The 18,345-nt window shown below is 43.6% G+C and overlaps 1 protein-coding gene across 1 annotated transcript in view; it reads left to right on the forward strand.

Annotated features, from left to right (window-relative positions):
- Window positions 1-450: 450 nt before the first annotated feature.
- LOC145401311 (uncharacterized) overlaps window positions 451-18,345 on the forward strand; it is a 56,829-nt gene continuing 38,934 nt past the window's right edge. Inside the window, exons 1-2 of the mRNA XM_080273638.1 lie at window positions 451-972; window positions 1,061-3,782. Of these exons, the coding sequence (XP_080129764.1) occupies window positions 451-972; window positions 1,061-3,782 (3,244 nt within the window). The remainder of the gene's footprint in view (window positions 973-1,060; window positions 3,783-18,345) is intronic.

The following is an 18,345-nucleotide window of genomic DNA, read 5'->3' on the forward strand; positions in this document are numbered from 1 at the left end:
CACCCCAGTCTCGGGGACGATTGAAGAGGAGCGCAGGGCCCTAGGCCTCCAAACAGATCATGCTCAGCTTCTCCATTGCCAGACTCCGCTCCCAGCCTCCAAGTCCTACAGTGGAACTGCTTAGGGGCACGGAGTAAGCTTGTCCACCTTCAGGAGGTGGCTGCTAAAGAGCATGTACATGTCTTTCTGCTTCAGGAAACGCTCCTTCCCCACAGCTCCACTTTTCGACTCGGAGGCTTCAAGGGCTATTTTCTCCCCTGGATCCGAGGTACTACATGAGGGTGTGCTATCCTTGTGTGGGAACACATCCCTTGCTATGAGTACGACCTTCCTATCCACTGTGGTGAGGGCGTTGAGGTACAGGGTGTCGTCCTGCAACTCGCCTCAACCTCCCTGACAATCTTCAACATCTACAAGAATCCGGGAGGGACCCTAGACTTGGGGGAGATTATGGCTCATGCTGCAGCTGAGTCCACCTTTATCGAGGGAGATTTCAACGCTCACCATCCCGTCCTCTTCTCACCCATCCCATCGAATGAAGCGGGTCGCCACTTAGCCATGACCCTCGAAGAAACTGAGGGGGTTGCACTTTTAAATGATCTGAGCGAGCCTACCTATGTCAGTGGCGGTAGGCTTGACCTCTCCTTCGTCTCCTCTCCTCTTGCCATTATGTCCAGGTGGTCCCTGCATTCCTTCCTCACCACCGACCATTTCACTCTGGTGACGGAACTCCCGGTGGCCCCACTTCCACCCCCACCGCCACCTCCACCCCGCTGGGATCTCCGTCGGGCACACTGGCCTCAGTATACCGAGGCTGTTGAAGCCACCTTACTTGCTGCCGTTCCCCAGTCTACCCTCGACGAGTATGCCGACCATCTCGCCCACACCCTTCACGGTGCTGCTGCCGCCAGTATTCCTTTGACTAAAGGCCAGTCTGTCCACATCAAGGATCACTGGTACTTCGATGAAAGGGTGCGAGAACTCAATCACAGGCTTAACTCGGCCCGTAAGACTTTCCGTCGATGGCCCTCCTCACCAACAAGGAACTACCTGGCTACAGTGGAAGCATGTTCTACAAGAAAAACGTCGCATCCAGGAGGAAGCTTGGACAAAATGGTGCCAGTCTCTAGACTCCCACTCCACCCTCAAAGAGATGTGGGCTCGTATCAAGTATGCGTCCAGTCCTCGGCTGCCCAGACCTCCATCCTACCCTGATCCAGCTGGCGAGGCTGAACGTCTTGTGGCCCTCTTTGCTGCATGCACAGCCACTACTGTACTACCACAGGCTGTCAGGGACTTGCAGGAGCGCCTAGCAGGCCCCCGGAGGGAAGCTATTGAGGCTGCCTGCTCCCGCCCTGATGTCGCTGACCACCTGTTCACAAGTGGTGAACTCGAAAGGGCACTTAATCACAGGCGAGATACAGCCGCAGGAAGCGATGGTGTGGTTTATTCTTTCCTGGCTCATGGTGGCTTGAGTGGAAAGGCCGCTATCCTTGATTTACTCAACCGTTCGTGGGTGGAAGGTCGTCTCCCGAGACCGTGGAACACAGCCATCATTCACCCCATACCCAAACCCCGTGACCCAACCAACCTAAGGCCAGTTTCCCTTCTTAGCTGCATAGCCAAGACCGCGGAAAGGCTTGTGCTTTCTTGTCAAGCTTGGAGATTAGGCCCTCTCCATCCATATCTTTTTGCCTATCTCCCAAGCAGCAGCACATCGTATTGTCTCACTTCCTTTCTTGGCGCGCTAAGACACGGTCGCGGTATGGCTGTTTTCCTCGATCTTGAGAAGGCCTTCAAAATAGCTAACCCTGTTGCAGTCCTGGCAGCCCTTGTGACTAAGGGGGTGGGGGGAAGACTCCTGTCATGGGTGAGGGATTTCTTCCATGGCTGGTCAGCTCGTGTCCGCTTCCAGGGTCATATTTCTGCCTCATATTCACACGAAAATGGAACTTCTCAGGGCAGTGTACTGAGTCCACTCCTGTTTAATGTGCTCATTGAGGGCCTTTTCAGCATCAACTATGGCCGTGGTGTCACCCTGCTTTGCTATGCGGACGACCTGGCACTTGTGTTTTCACATAGGGACTGCTTTGCCCAGGCACCGGCCGCCCTCTCCCTCTTGTATGACAAGTGCTGTGACCTTGGGTTCAAGGTCAATCTTGCGAAATCCAAATATCTGCCCTTTGGTTTATATCCACCTGACCGTCCTCTCCTTTTTGGGGGTCATCACCTAGGTCTGGTTTACCATCACCAGTACCTAGCTGTCTGGTTTGATAGCAGGTTGACGTTTGGTCACCATGTCCGCTACTTACGGGAACGTGCTGCCACCCGCACCTCTGCCTTCAAAGCCCTATGTTGTTGCTCTCTAGGGGCCTCATTCCGAGTCCTCAGAACATATTACGTGCATGCCATTCGCTCGATAGCGGACTACAGTGCACTTTGCTTAAGTGGCATCTCTGGAAAGCTCAGCAGCTCTCTTGAGGTAATTCAGAACACTGCTCTACACGTCATGCTTGGTGCACCCCCATGGACTTCTCTTATCAACCTTAGGGCTGAGAGTGGCTTCCCGTCCCTTAAGTACCAGATATGGGCACGTAGCACGGCTGTCATTGCCCAACTCTGCCAGCACCAACCTCACCTTACTGTGTCTGCATTACTTGAGTGTACTCTCAGTCGACCCCCTAATCCACAACCTGAAGGGGACTGGATTCTTACTGCTGCCGGCATCATTCAGAGCCTAGATGTACCTGACCACGTCATAGGTGACCCCGATTTGCCCTTTCCTGGGTATTCCCCTGCACCTCCTTGGCTACCTTCAGCTTTCACATGCATTCTACCTTTGTCAGGGACACCCAGGTCCTCATTTCCCACTTTACTATGCCAGGATGGTCTCAGTCGTGTGGCAGCTCTACACACACCTGACTCTGCCATTTATTATACTGTCGGGTCGGTTGATGCTGATGGGATTGCAGGTGCTGCGATGATCTGTGGCTCCCATGTCGAGGCTTGGCGTATATCATCTGGGGTTTCACCTTACCAGACTGAGTTGGTGGCCATACTCGGTGCGCTCAGACATGCTGATCAACACCTCTCTCGGCGTGTCATGATCCACACAGACTCCCTCTCCTCCCTCCATGGCCTCATGGCACATCACTTCTGTGACAATGTTCATCTGTTAACAATTATCATGGCTGTGGCTCATTCTATTACTAGAAGAGGTGGTGAAATATTTCTTCATTGGCTCCCTGGACATGTTGGCATTGCAGGGAACAAACGTGCTGATCTTGCTGCTCGTGATGCCTGCTCTCTTCCCGAGGTTACGTTCCCCTTGCGGCCCAGCCTTTCTCTCCTCAGGCGTAAGGTGACCACCATCCTCGGCCTCCTGTCAATTGAAGAACATGAGTCGAAAGTTTGGGAGGGTTCACACTCGGCGCAATGGTACGCAAAGGCTACGTCCTATACACCCCTCTCTGTTGCCCCTGGCACTCCCAATCATCTTATAGTGTGCATTCGCCGCTTACGATTAGGGTTTCCCTGCTACACCCTGATAACTGGTAAGAACCCCGACCCATGCCCTCACTGCCTTGACCAAACCGATCAACCACTGCTTCATTATGTTTTGGACTGTCTTGCAACAGCCCGCCTCCATTCCAATTTGAACGACCAACCTGTTGGTGCTGTCGGCAGATTCCAGACTGCTGCGAATCTCATTGAACAAACTTCCGCTCCCGTGCTTTTGGAGGTGGTCTCTGCCTACCCATGTAGTGCCACACATTTGATATGTATGTGTTTAGTAGTACTGTAATTTAAGTTAGATAGGGTGTAACCTGAATATTAGTTTATAAGTTCCTATCCTAAGTAGTAATTCATATATTAAGAATTAATGTAGGGTTAACTATTTTTACATGTATGTATCTCTGTATCTATGCAGTGGGTGATGTAATTATGGATGTTGAGCTATGGGAATTCCCCGTCTCGTAGAGTAACGAATAACAGACATGCGCCAACTTTTCTTGTCGTTGTTGGGCTCCGAGTTTAAACCTTAAACAGAGTAGTGATGAATATACAATTCTTTCCGTTACCTAGTTGTGAAATGTTTGCTAATGAAGCTGCTAGAACACAAGTATGTAAGATTAGCAGTCCAAAAGGCCTAAATAATGTCATTTGTGAGGATTTAAAGTTCCGTTTATCTTGGCCGTCACTAGATGGCATGAGCTGCTCTCAGATTCAAATTGAGATAGTAATAGAATCAGTATCTAAATTAAGTAAGGAATAAATCCCAAATATTCCCCAATTCAATCAAAAGTTTTGGCGTCATGGGTACACTGCTAAATAAATAGTAAAGAGAATTGAAACCCACCATATTTCAAAAACATAATCTCATTTGAGCTAGCAGTGGCGTCCTGTGGTGCCCGACAGGCCCCACTTGCTGCCCAGACATCGTGTGTAACAGACGTTCGTTTAGGTGAGTCGTCCACATTTCTTCTTCCTCCCCCTCTTTTTCTTTGTTTAATCCTTACTTATTATGAACTATGAGGAGTAATATTGTTGAGAGTTTAACGTAGAGTGACTTGCTGCCCAGACATCGTGTGTAACAGACGTTCGTTTAGTCCCCAGACACCGGCGGCGACGTCAAAGTGTGCACGAGGCCTCCTAGTGGTGTTGCCCGTAGACTTGTTACATACACATTTACACTACCCACGAAGTATTTTACAAACCGAAAGTAGTTGATATGTTATTAATGATCCTATCAAGTGAACTTCTTTTTTTGTGGATAAGGAATAGAAATATAAAAGTGATATGTTCTGTAACGGAAAGGAAAATTTCAAATTCATTAACTGTTCTCTTTCTTTAAAAAAATTAATTTAGTAGGAAAAATATAAACAGGAGCGTGAAAGGGAACTTACTGATTGTGAGCAGTAATGTGATATTTGAGTTGTACCTCGAGGCTAAACAAGCCCGAGTGATTGGGTGTTCCTGGTGATTGTATTTCTTTTTTTTTTTTAATTATTCCTCGAGGCTAGACATGCCCGAGAGATTATGTATTTCTAGTGACTATATAACATTGTTAATGATGAAATGAAAATAATATTGACTTGGTGTGGGAATCAAGAGAAGTACACGAGGAGAATACATTATATGGGTGAAAGATGAATACAAATAATCATTCTTATTGATTCGAGGCTATGCCAGCCCGAACAGACAATTCATGCCTGTAAAAAAAAAGTGTCCCTGTCTTGAGGCCATTGTTGAGCCCAAGAGTAACGGCCAAAGAAGAAAGTAAAGTACAACAACTCCATACCTCGCGTATACCAAATTGTTCGTCTGGTAATAATGTTAGAGGAATGATCACCCAAAAGCCTTAGTAACATTTACAATCTTCTCTCATACTAAAAAGGGTCATGTAATAAAAAAAGTTTTTGTGGAAATTAACAATTATTAAAGTAGAGTAAAGTATATAGCATTTTCTTTTCTTTATTAGTATACCTAATCAAGGAAATTATGACCTCAAGCCAAATTCACTCCCCTTCCAATTCAAGATTCCTTCGCTGAGGGAACGACAACCACCTGAGGTACCGACTAAATCTAAACTCGGCCAAAAAACTACAAACGCTACCACAATTCATTCTTTTCATAAATATTTACCATCCACTATACTAAGTCGAGTACCACTTGTATATCCATGGGTGAGTTGATCAATACCCACAACAGGTAAGAAAATACATACCCCCTATCATCATTACACTGGTGTCAGCCAGTGGCATAAAAATTCTTAACATCACACTGGTGAATACCGGTGGGATAACAGGTCTTAACATTACACTGGTGTCAACTGGTGGGATAAAGTTTCAGGTTTTACACTGGTGGCAGCGGTGGGATATTCATCGTTCCCAAATTAGTGGCGTTGGTGAGAAAATGAAGGGAAGTGAAAAGTAAAGAGAGAATATTTCAAAATTTAATTTCCTCTTTTTTGTAAGAATAGTACATTAGTCACCATGTCTCTATATGGACAGTTGTTTGCTCAGACGCAGCCGGAAGCTGATCGTCCGTCACAAGTAGGGCGAGATCATGTAACCATTCAATTGGATGAGGCTGAGGAACAGTTCGGTGCTACTAACAGAACGCTGCTTTCACACTCGACCCCTTGTTCACACATTATGAGTTCACACCACTCTCTCACAAAACCGCGCGATATCCCAATTTTGGAATTGAATCAGCTACAAGGGATAGAAGCTACATCTCGCCTCGAAATGTTTTGTGAGGCGGTGGAACAGACTCATACTAGCAACGCAACTAGAATCCAGGTTGCCAAGAGTCGAATGGGTTCTGAATTGGCCACTTTTATTCATAACTATCAAAAGAAACATTTTGCACTGTCATGGCCCGAGCTTAAAAAATTCTTGAATGTGGAGTTTGCCATCGAGCTGAGTGTAGATCGAGCTTGGCAAGAGTTAGAGAACATGACCTATGACTGGGAGGAATCACCCCAGGCGTTTGTACATAGGTTCATGTGTAAGCATGCGGCTCTCGAAACAAAGTTCCCGAAAGAAAAGTTTCCCTCGCGAGATAAAAGGATCAAGAAGAAACTGTGGTATGGTCTTCCGCTTGAGTCTAGGGAAAAATTGGAAGGTTACCTTGATGACGGATATCCACTCCGTAAATTCATTGACAGGATCGAAAATGAAAGGCAGCTTCTCGAAGAGAGGTATACCACCAGAGTTAATGCAATGCTGGATAGAGACAATAAAAGTGAAAATCCCTCAGATACCAATGTAGTTGATAATCCACCAAGACCATCCCATGATAACTGCCAATCCGAGTCAGACAAGGAAGTAACTGAATTGAGAGCTCAAGGGATTTGAAAACAAATTTAGAACAACTCAATCAAAAACAATCTACTGAAACACCGAGGCGAAAATACTGTAGTCATTGTCTGAAGAGTTCACACACGTTGCAAGAATGTTGGGCCAAACCACCACCAGGCCACTGTTTTGATTGCCGTAGGTTGGGATGTCGTAGAGGCAGTAATGATTGCCCAGGGCGCATAAACCGCAGCGCAGCGATGTGGGGCAATAACAGATTTCACCCACCCAGTCCAAATGCGAGGCAGACAGCCACTCAAACAAAGTTCCCCCATCAGGCTATTTGACTAACCGCAGGTATAACATCGCCCACAATAAGTGTCAACGTGAATAATAAAATAGTGGAAGCTGTAGTTGACACAGGTAGTGGATATACCTTACTTAAAGAGGCCACCGCGAAGCGGTTAGGAACAGAAATAAACACGAAGAGAAATCCACCGAGATTACAGGGAGTCACAGGAGCGCCACTCCGTATCCTGGGTATGGTCAAAGTAGATATTAGAGTGGGAGATGAGAAAGTTCATCAACAGTGGTGTCCAGTCGTTCCGAACGCCTACTTGACTACTGAACTGTTGTTGGGATGTGATGTCCTCGGACAATCTCCGTTGATCTGGAATGGTGCACAACGAGCGCTAATGTGGGGAGGAGCCCCGTACGTCATGAACTACGTTCCGCGGCGAAAAGGAAAAGTTGAACGAGTCCAGGTCACACCTATCAGAGCCGTCAGGAACCCTCAACAGTTGAAACAAATTAATCTTGTAACAGTAGAGAGACTCACCCCATATCAAACCAAATTCATTGCCGTGCCAGTGAGTGAGGAGCCTAAAACCACTTTACTATTTTACCCACAAGCACGTTTCAGTCATAATAGTCACCCTTACTTATTACAGGTGAATTCAGAGGGCCTAGTCTATTTGCCCCTCAATAATAGAGCCAAACAAGACAAACTGTTTCGGATAGGTACCATTCTAGGCTCATATGAAATCATTGACGACCCTCCTGTAAGTACAGTCAACTCAGTAACCAAAATCCATAATGACCTGATCCCTACCAGTGATCGAACTGATGTAAGCGGAACTCGTGTTCAACGACTCCGAAAGCTAATTGACGAACAGACATGGCCACACTTAGATTCAGCTCAACAAGAAGAATTAGCTAACGTAATTCTGCAACACGATCCTCTCTTCATTTTGGAAAAAGGAGAACTAGGAACCATCAGCGGTCCCCCCGTTCACATTAAAGTAGCAGATCCACAGCCCAGCCGTGGACCGATCTATCGATACCCTGAACAAGCTAAACAGGTGATCGCTGAAATGTTGCAAGACATGGAAGAGAGAGAAATTATTGAAAGATCAACAGCTGCCTGGTTATCTCCTATTGTATTAGTTAACAAGCTGGACGGCAGCAAGCGCATGTGTTTAGATTATCGCCACGTGAATCAACACCTAGCCACGGATATCTATCCACTGCCCAGACTGGAAGAGTTAGTCGAGCAGGCCGCAGGTCATAATTACTATGTGACTCTTGATATGCGTGAGGCATATTTTCAAATCATGTTGGACGAGGAAAGTCGTGATTTAACCACATTCAGTGATGGAGTCACACTTTACAGATTTAGGCGCTTACCATTCGGACTAAAATGTTCACCAGCCATATTTTCCCGACGAATGCAGGACATTCTTACTCCATTGTTGAAGCAAGGATGGGTAAAGAATTATTTAGACGATTTGATAATCTGGGCTGATGACTTCTCCATGTTGTTGAGTCGCTTACAGCAACTATTCACTTTACTCTCACAGAATGGGGCCAAGTTAAATTTAAGCAAATGTACCTTTGGGTTAAAAGAAGTGACCTTTCTTGGCCATAAAATCTCAGCGGCCGGGAGTACGCCGGACCCAAAAAACATAGAGGCTATCAACAAAATGAAAAGACCCACCAAAGTAAAAGAAGTCCGGAGATTCCTTGGAATGTGCGGATTCTACCGAAAACACGTACCTTCGTTCGCAAAAATAGCAGCTCCCCTAACTAACTTAACCAGATACAGAATAGCGTTTGAATGGTCAGATGAGTGTCAATCTGCTTTTGATCAATTGAAGTCGAGCTTAGTGAATGCGCCAGTATTGGTAAGAGCCAACGTGACTCGACCATTCATTGTAACCACCGACGCAAGCAACACTCATATTGGTGGCGTATTAAGTCAGATCCAACCAGACAACTCCAACTTGCCAATTGGTTACTTTTCCAAAAAGCTCAATCCTTGCGAGAGGAAATATTCCGCAACAGACAAAGAAGCATTGGCAGTTGTTCTCACATGCCGCAACTTTCACCATTACTTGTGGGGTTCCCACTTTACTATCTTGACAGACCATCAACCGCTTACTAGTATATTTAAGCGAAAAACCAAATCCCCACGTATGAACAGATGGATTCTCGAGATGCGTGAGTACGACTACAACGTGCAGTATGTCAAGGGTAAATATAATGTAGTCGCTGATCAACTTTCTAGACCTGTCAGAGTAATATTCCACCAGTCAGAAACCAACTGGCTTGGATTTAGTCGAGACGAGATGAGAGCTAAGCAACGAGAAGAACCCATGTGGGATGAGTTAGTTAAGTACTTGCATAGTGAGAAGCTCCCTGCTAAAAGACTACCGAAAGCTATGTTGAGCCAATTCGCATTGATTGACGAACTATTATACTTTGCCCGTGAAACAAGTGATGGTAGCATCCAATATTGTTTGGTGATTCCTAAGTCAATCAGTAGAGAAGCAATCAAACACGCGCACGAAACCTCAGGACATCTAGGTCAGAAAAAATCTATTAAGAAAGCCGAAGAACTATTCTATTGGCCAAATCTAAAGGTAGTTGTATGCGAGTATGTGAAACAGTGTCCCACTTGTCAGAGATTCAAAGGTGAAACTGGGTTGCAGCAACCTTGGAAAGGTTTCCCGCCTGTAAGTAAACCATTGGAACGTATCGGGATTGACTTGACTGATATGGTTGCTGGATCTCAGGGTTACCGCTATGTCCTTACTGTGATAGATCATTATAGTAGGTTCGTCAAATATTATGCCATCAGGGATAAACATACACAACACATCATACACTGTCTTGGGCAATACTTCACCGACTTTGGGACGCCACGAGGTATCGTGCTGGACAACGGCGGAGAGTTCACGAGTGGAGAGTTCAAGAAGTTCTGCCGGAGGAACCAGGTGGACTTGTTCTACGTCACCCCTTATCATCCCCAGGGAAACTCTACCACTGAAAGGATGCATCGAACTATGAAAAGCATCCTAGCATCTCTCTGCAATGGACATCCCTTACGTTGGCCTCAGCTGCTTCAATCGTGTCAAACCGTCATAAATCAAGCGGTGCACTCGAGCACGGGACAACAACCTTATTATGCCTTCTTCTCACGCCATCCCCCTCGCCTCATTGGTACCTTATTGCCTTCTGTGGATGCAGAGGAGGACGACCTGGCGATAGCACACACTCTCATAAAGGATACGACCCAACGGATGACGAGGCGATACCGGGAGGTGGCCAACAGGCGGAGGAGAGTCCAGAAGGTTGAAGTCAATAGTTTGGTGTGGGCGAAAAAAGAGACCATACAACCGGGTACCTGTAGAAAACTGAATGCCAAATGGGACGGCCCATATAAAGTGATTGAAGTACTGCTAGATGGAAGTGTTTATATCATTGAAAATGTATTTAGTGGAAAAAAAATACAAAGGGCTGCTGAAAAGGTAAAACCATATTACGGTACCGAGGAATGGCTCTTAGAACCGCTGCAGCAGGAGCTCGCCCCGGAGCCCGAAGATGAACGATTACCGCCGCGAGTGAGGAATGCCCCTCAGAGACTCATAGAGGAGTGTTAGAAAAGTGGACAAGTGCATGTGACGAATGTTGTGAAACATAACTGCTTAAAAAGTTATGTTCCGGGTGGACTCATCCCCGAGGAGAGGGTGTAAAAAGAAAAAGAGTGAAGAGTTCCTGTTGGAACCAGGAAGTGCCTTATTTCGAGGGGAGTGGCCAATCCCCTCACCTTACAGTTAGCACGGTTTGTGAGGTAGTGGAGTCTTCAGGACAGAATGAGCGCTCACCTCTTGCGGGCGGAGAGCTGGAAACAAAAGGACAGAGTGAATGTGATTGCGAATGGAACAGTGTAAGGAAGCGCCTCCCGTGGTGATCTCAATCTCGAGAGACCCTGTCGAGCTCAGGTGAGCGACAAGCTATCCTCCAAAACCTGAGGCTGACTGGGGCATAAATTCCCTCATAACATCTCGAGTAAGGAGTGATCATACCTCCTAATGTAGTGAGTAAGCGACCTCCCGAGGTACGCATCAGGTGTTTAATGTGGACCGACAGGTGCCACCGATTGTGGGGAAAGGTATTCCAATTCAAAGTGTTCATAGCAGTTATCAGAGTAACAACATTCCATCCATGCACATGTCATAGAAAATTGACTTGGGTAAAATTTGTTTTCCGAACGTGGGAGCCGTGTAGTGCCACACATTTGATATGTATGTGTTTAGTAGTACTGTAATTTTAAGTTAGATAGGGTGTAACCTGAATATTAGTTTATAAGTTCCTATCCTAAGTAGTAATTCATGTATTAAGAATTAATGTAGGGTTAACTATTTTTACATGTATGTATCTCTGTATCTATGCAGTGGGTGATGTAATTATGGATGTTGAGCTATGGGAATTCCCCGTCTCGTAGAGTAACGAATAACAGACATGCGCCAACTTTTCTTGTCGTTGTTGGGCGCCGAGTTTAAACCTTAAACAGAGTAGTGATGAATATACAATTCTTTCCGTTACCTAGTTGTGAAATGTTTGCTAATGAAGCTGCTAGAACACAAGTATGTAAGATTAGCAGTCCAATCAATCAATCAATCATTTCCTGTGGCACCCTCGGGGATGCATAGGGCCTCGATGAACTCACACCACCACATCCTATCTTGTGCTAACTCCTCAAGATCTCCCCAACACTCATCTCCAGCTTCCCGTCTCATTGTCCTCACCCACGTCTCTTTTGGCCTTCCTCTACCTCTCCTACCAAGTGCCACCCACCCTGGTGTACCTCGTACTATTCCCTGTCTCCTGTACACATGTCCTAGCCACTTCCATCGTGAGAATCTAACATATTCATCGATCGGCTGCACTCCCGTTATTTCTCTAATTCTACTATTTGGTATCCTTTCCCACCACTTAACTCCTAATATTCTTCTAAGTGCTTTATTTTCAAACACCAAGAATTTATTTTCCATAGTCACTGTGCTGTACCAAGACTCGTGTCCATAAATTAAGATACTCCTAACCATTACCTTATAAAGTTTGATTTTTGTATGCACAGAGAAATTGTTATTATTCCAAATATTTTTAAGCATTCCCATTGCCTGATTAGCCTTCTTTAACCTTTCCTTGAATTCAAAGTTCAAAGAACCATCCTTGGCTAAATAAGTACCTAAATATTTAAACCTATCAACTTGCTTTACAACCATACCTCCAATTACACATTCCTGTGCATTTTCCATATTCATATTGATTATTTCAGTTTTTCCACAATTAATAACCAAACCCACCTTGCGACCTTCACTCACCAAACAGTCCAACACTCTCTGCATCTCTTCTGGCCCATCACAAATCAAAACTATATCATCTGCATAATCTAAATCCAAAAGTTTCCTGTTCTCTCCCCAAAGTATACCTGCACCGGTTTCTGTTCCAACGCGTTTCATAATGTAATCAATGACCAATATAAATAGTAAAGGCGATAGAACACCACCTTGAATTACTCCGGACTTGACTTCAAACGAATCACTCAGACAACCATCAACTATCACTTTACAAAATGTGTCCTCATGCATGTTCATAATGACCCTCACAAACTCCTCTGGTATTCCATAATGTCTCATGATCTTCCCCATAGTCTCTCTCGAAACACTATCAAAAGCCTTTTCAAAATCAACAAAACAAAGACTTAACGGTACTCTCATTTCATTAACTTGCTGCATCAAATGCCTAACTATAAAGATCTGATCATTGCAACCACGTCCCTTTCTAAAACCAGCCTGTTCATCCCTCAGAATACCCTCAATCACCGGCTCCAACCTATTTAACAACACTCTACTGAAAACTTTCAAAGCTATCGGTGACAAAGAGATTCCCCTCCAATTACCACATTCACTCAGGTCTCCCTTCTTCGGAACTTTAACAATTACACCATTCTTCCAAACTGATGGTAGTAACCCCGTCACCCATATCTTATTGAATAGCTTGGTCAAGATCATTATTAATCTATCCCCCTCCACTTTAAACATTTCCGGAAATAAACCATCCTCCCCTGGTGCCTTATTATTCTTTAACTGTTTTACTGCTTTCTCCACTTCTGCAAGCCTCAACTCTCCTGTTTCTATATTTAAATCTTCCTGAGCAGACGGTATATCCTCTTCTGGTGGTATTGGTCTATTAAGGACTGTCTCAAAATGCTCTTTCCATCTATTTTTAATATCTCCATCTTTGGTCAATAAATTTCCTTCCTGTCTCTAACTGGTATTTCCTTGCGTTTACCTGCATTACCACTCAGTTCTCTAATCGATTCATATGCTATTCTTTGACTCTGTCCATCATTTTTGTTTATTAAGATTTCAGTCTCTGCAACCTTTTCATCCACACATCTTCTTTTATCTCTCCTAGCTAACCTTCTTACTTCTGAATTCAAACTCCAGTACGCAGCTCTTGCTAATTCAATCTCTCGTTCATCAACGCATTGCATCTCACTCCTCAATTTAGCCTCACCTCTCTTTTTTATCATATCCCACGTTTCCTCTGATATCCATTTCTTTCTCCTGAATCTATGTCTCCTTCCAATCGTACATTCAGCAGTCTCATGCAAAACATTGTTCACATCCTCCCACATCTCATCTACACTTCTCTCCCCCTCTTCCAATGTTTCCAACACCAAAAACCTATTTCTGCATTCTAATCTGAATTCCTCCTTTTCTTCTCCTTCCCTTCTAAGCTTAACAATATCGTATCTACCAACACCAGATTTTTCCTTCTTCTGATTTTTAAGTTTAAACCTTATTTTTGCAATGCTGAGTTGATGGTCCAAAAGGCCTAAATAATGTCATTTGTGAGGATTTAAAGTTCCGTTTATCTTGGCCGTCACTAGATGGCATGAGCTGCTCTCAGATTCAAATTGAGATAGTAATAGAATCAGTATCTAAATTAAGTAAGGAATAAAACCCAAATTTTCCCCAATTCAATCAAAAGTCTTGGCGTCATGGGTACACTGCTAAATAAATAGTAAAGAGAATTGAAACCCACCATATTTCAAAAACATAATCTCATTTGAGCTAGCAGTGGCGTCCTGTGGTGCCCGACAGGCCCCACTTGCTGCCCAGACATCGTGTGTAACAGACGTTCGTTTAGGTGAGTCGTCCACATTTCTTCTTCCTCCCCCTCTTTTTCTTTGTTTAATCCTTACTTATTATGAACTATGAGGAGTAATATTGTTGAGAGTTTAACGTAGAGTGACTTGCTGCCCAGACATCGTGTGTAACAGACGTTCGTTTAGTCCCCAGACACCGGCGGCGACGTCAAAGTGTGCACGAGGCCTCCTAGTGGTGTTGCCCGTAGACTTTTTACATACACATTTACACTACCCACGAAGTATTTTACAAACCGAAAGTAGTTGATATGTTATTAATGATCCTATCAAGTGAACTTCTTTTTTTGTGGATAAGGAATAGAAATATAAAAGTGATATGTTCTGTAACGGAAAGGAAAATTTCAAATTCATTAACTGTTCTCTTTCTTTAAAAAAATTAATTTAGTAGGAAAAATATAAACAGGAGCGTGGAAGGGAACTTACTGATTGTGAGCAGTAATGTGATATTTGAGTTGTACCTCGAGGCTAAACAAGCCCGAGTGATTGGGTGTTCCTGGTGATTGTATTTCTTTTTTTTTTTTAATTATTCCTCGAGGCTAGACATGCCCGAGAGATTATGTATTTCTAGTGACTATATAACATTGTTAATGATGAACTGAAAATAATATTGACTTGGTGTGGGAATCAAGAGAAGTACACGAGGAGAATATATTATATGGGTGAAAGATGAATACAAATAATCATTCTTATTGATTCGAGGCTATGCCAGCCCGAACAGACAATTCATGCCTGTAAAAAAAAAGTGTCCCTGTCTTGAGGCCATTGTTGAGCCCAAGAGTAACGGCCAAAGAAGAAAGTAAAGTACAACAACTCCATACCTCGCGTATACCAAATTGTTCGTCTGGTAATAATGTTAGAGGAATGATCACCCAAAAGCCTTAGTAACATTTACAATCTTCTCTCATACTAAAAAGGGTCATGTAATAAAAAAAGTTTTTGTGGAAATTAACAGAATTATTAAAGTAGAGTAAAGTATATAGCATTTTCTTTTCTTTATTAGTATACCTAATCAAGGAAATTATGACCTCAAGCCAAATTCACTCCCCTTCCAATTCAAGATTCCTTCGCTGAGGGAACGACAACCACCTGAGGTACCGACTAAATCTAAACTCGGCCAAAAAACTACAAACGCTACCACAATTCATTCTTTTCATAAATATTTACCATCCACTATACTAAGTCGAGTACCACTTGTATATCCATGGGTGAGTTGATCAATACCCACAACAGGTAAGAAAATACATACCCCCTATCATCATTACACTGGTGTCAGCCAGTGGCATAAAAATTCTTAACATCACACTGGTGAATACCGGTGGGATAACAGGTCTTAACATTACACTGGTGTCAACTGGTGGGATAAAGTTTCAGGTTTTACACCCACCTCCTCGTTAGAATGCAGCGTGCTAGTAGCAAGAATATTACCGTGACGGGCTTTCTATGCCCATGTCCTCCTTATATCAGGGAGGCGAATCTCAATCAATCAATCAATCAGGATATTTCTTACCATTTTGTGCATGATGATTCGCTGTGTGATCTATAACAAACCATGTGTAGGCATAATATAACACAGTACTATATGTAACTACGGTATGCAGCTATATAGACATAGGCAGCAATATGTAAAACAGGTAGTTATGTCTGAGTTCTCCAGGAAGAGTTACAGAACACATCCACTTACCCAAGACTAAGCAAGAATGTCAAACACCTCTGATCATGTCAGAAACGTGACAGACATACACACGCACAAACGTACGCACACGCACGCCCACACATTTTAACCGGAAGCTAGAGGGAGATATAAGTCCGATATCACATTCAGGAAGGTTAGAAGGTAGTAGAAGACAGAGTAGGACAGGAGAGAGCAAGAGTTAGACAAGGAGAGAGAGATAGGGAGCAGGAAAGTGAGAGTAAAGTAAGAGGACAGCAGCTAGCACAAACCGCAAGTAACCAAACACGGGTCATGCCAAGCTCTTAATTTTTATTCAAGTAACCGTCTCACAATAAACTCAGTCGACCCAAATCTGCCTATTTCATCATCCCACTTAAAATAAGAAGAGAGTAACGGAACAGAGAAGGCCTATACTGGTTATCTCCTACACACCTCACCAATACTCTCTCCTGGTGTCTCTCCATCGACAAGATAACCTTCCCTATAGAAATACTTAGACATGAAGTGAAGCGACGTGGGTAAACCACGAATGAGATGGGCCGGCTTGTGCATTGTTATGATTACTTGTGTCGACACACACACACACACACACACACACACACACACACATATATATATATATATATATATATATATATATATATATATATATATATTGTCACGAATTGGCGAGAGCGTATTTGTAGGTTCGTGACATTTTGTTTCAGTATGAAAACCGCGAATTCTAGTGGAATTCCCACTGTGTATCACTCAGTTCAACCGTCCTAGCATTCACTCGATTGGGACGGTTTTCAGAACATTTTTCACTGTTTCATAAGTGATCATCCTTGCGTGCGACATTAGCGCCTTCGCTGAGTGATTTATTGTGAGCGTATATCGCTCACTTTCTTTCCGTTGACCATTGAAGCAAACACGGCCTGCCCTAGCCCCCTTTCATAATTCGAAGTTAGTCAGGCTTTGATCGTCGTGAAAGCAGATTCGTGTGCCCAGCGTGGAGCAGCGCCGCCGTTGTACAGCGAGTTCCTGAAATCTCCACCTAGATGGTGAATCGGAGAAGAGGTTTAGCGTATTGCAACGTCCGTCCTACGTACCGGCGCCCAGTCATTACACTTAGCCCCCTCTACTGACCAGTATTTCTTTTCGTTTTCCTAGGTTTAAGTGTTAGCGTTTGAATGAGCGAGTGAGTGTACTTCCCTTGTTATTTTGAATTCACTTTGAGACTCATGTAACGTAAAATTAATTCAGTGTAATCAATAAATTTATAGTTCTTTTCTTTGAGCTTAATGTAATTAAAATCGTGTTTTATTTCTCCACATTAAGCTTATTTTAGTTGCCGCTCCTAGTTCGCACAAACGCTTTACATTATTCATAACTGGTACTTAGGCCAGTCCTTTTGTATTAAGCTTAAATCCGTTGTGCCAGCCAGGGGTTAATGCACCGGCAAGAACCTGTTTGTTACTTTTAACGTTATCTATTGATTGTCAGGGGTGGAGTCACTTTCTCGAGAGGCTAACAGTACTACAAACAGCACTCGTAAGTAATTAGTCTCTGCTGTGTACTGTTGAGAAAGTTTATAAATTCTCATCTTTGGAGAATCGGCGAAGTAAGCTGGCATAAAGTAAAACTTACTGCTTGATTTTCACAAGACAACTTTTGCCCCTATTTACAAGCAACTTTTAAAGCATTTTTAAATTCATAAATCCACATTAACCCCGTGATATATATATATATATATATATATATATATATATATATATATATATATGACAGAAAAAAGTGTTATGCATATTTTATTGGCGTTTACAGCGCCACTGGGAGAGTGGTGATTCCCAAGTGCATCTGCACCCCCCCCTTTTCACCCTTCTCCACCCCTCCCGGCACTACATTGCCCATGAAAAATATTAATGCTACCAGTTAATTATGTACGAACATTTTTGCGGAGAATAGTGGTTCTGTTTTATTTTTTCAGAGAACAAGCTTATTTTAATAGTCTGCGTCCTGTATTTTTACTTGAATCTGAGTTCATAGTATTTTCACACATTGAGTTTGAAGGCACATAATTGCCAGAAAGGGCAAAGTTTTTTTCTTAACTGTCAACGGATTGGCATAGAAGGTATATGTAAAGCGCATAGATTATATAAAGTATAAAAATGTGCACATGTTTAGGCTAGTGGGATAGAACCAAGATTCAGGAGTGTGAACGAATGACTCATTTCACTTGGGTAGTTGATAGTTATCCTTTTGCTATACTCTCTCTTTCCTCGTGTTTTTCACCCTACCGCACCCAATCCTTGGGCTGGAAAAAAGTCATAATGATTATGAAGCGGGAAAAGGTGCAAGATTTCTCT

This window comes from Coenobita brevimanus, chromosome 55 (assembly GCF_032717465.1).
Source record: "Coenobita brevimanus isolate Jiangsu-jjx chromosome 55, ASM3271746v2, whole genome shotgun sequence".
NCBI lineage: Eukaryota > Metazoa > Arthropoda > Malacostraca > Decapoda > Coenobitidae > Coenobita > Coenobita brevimanus.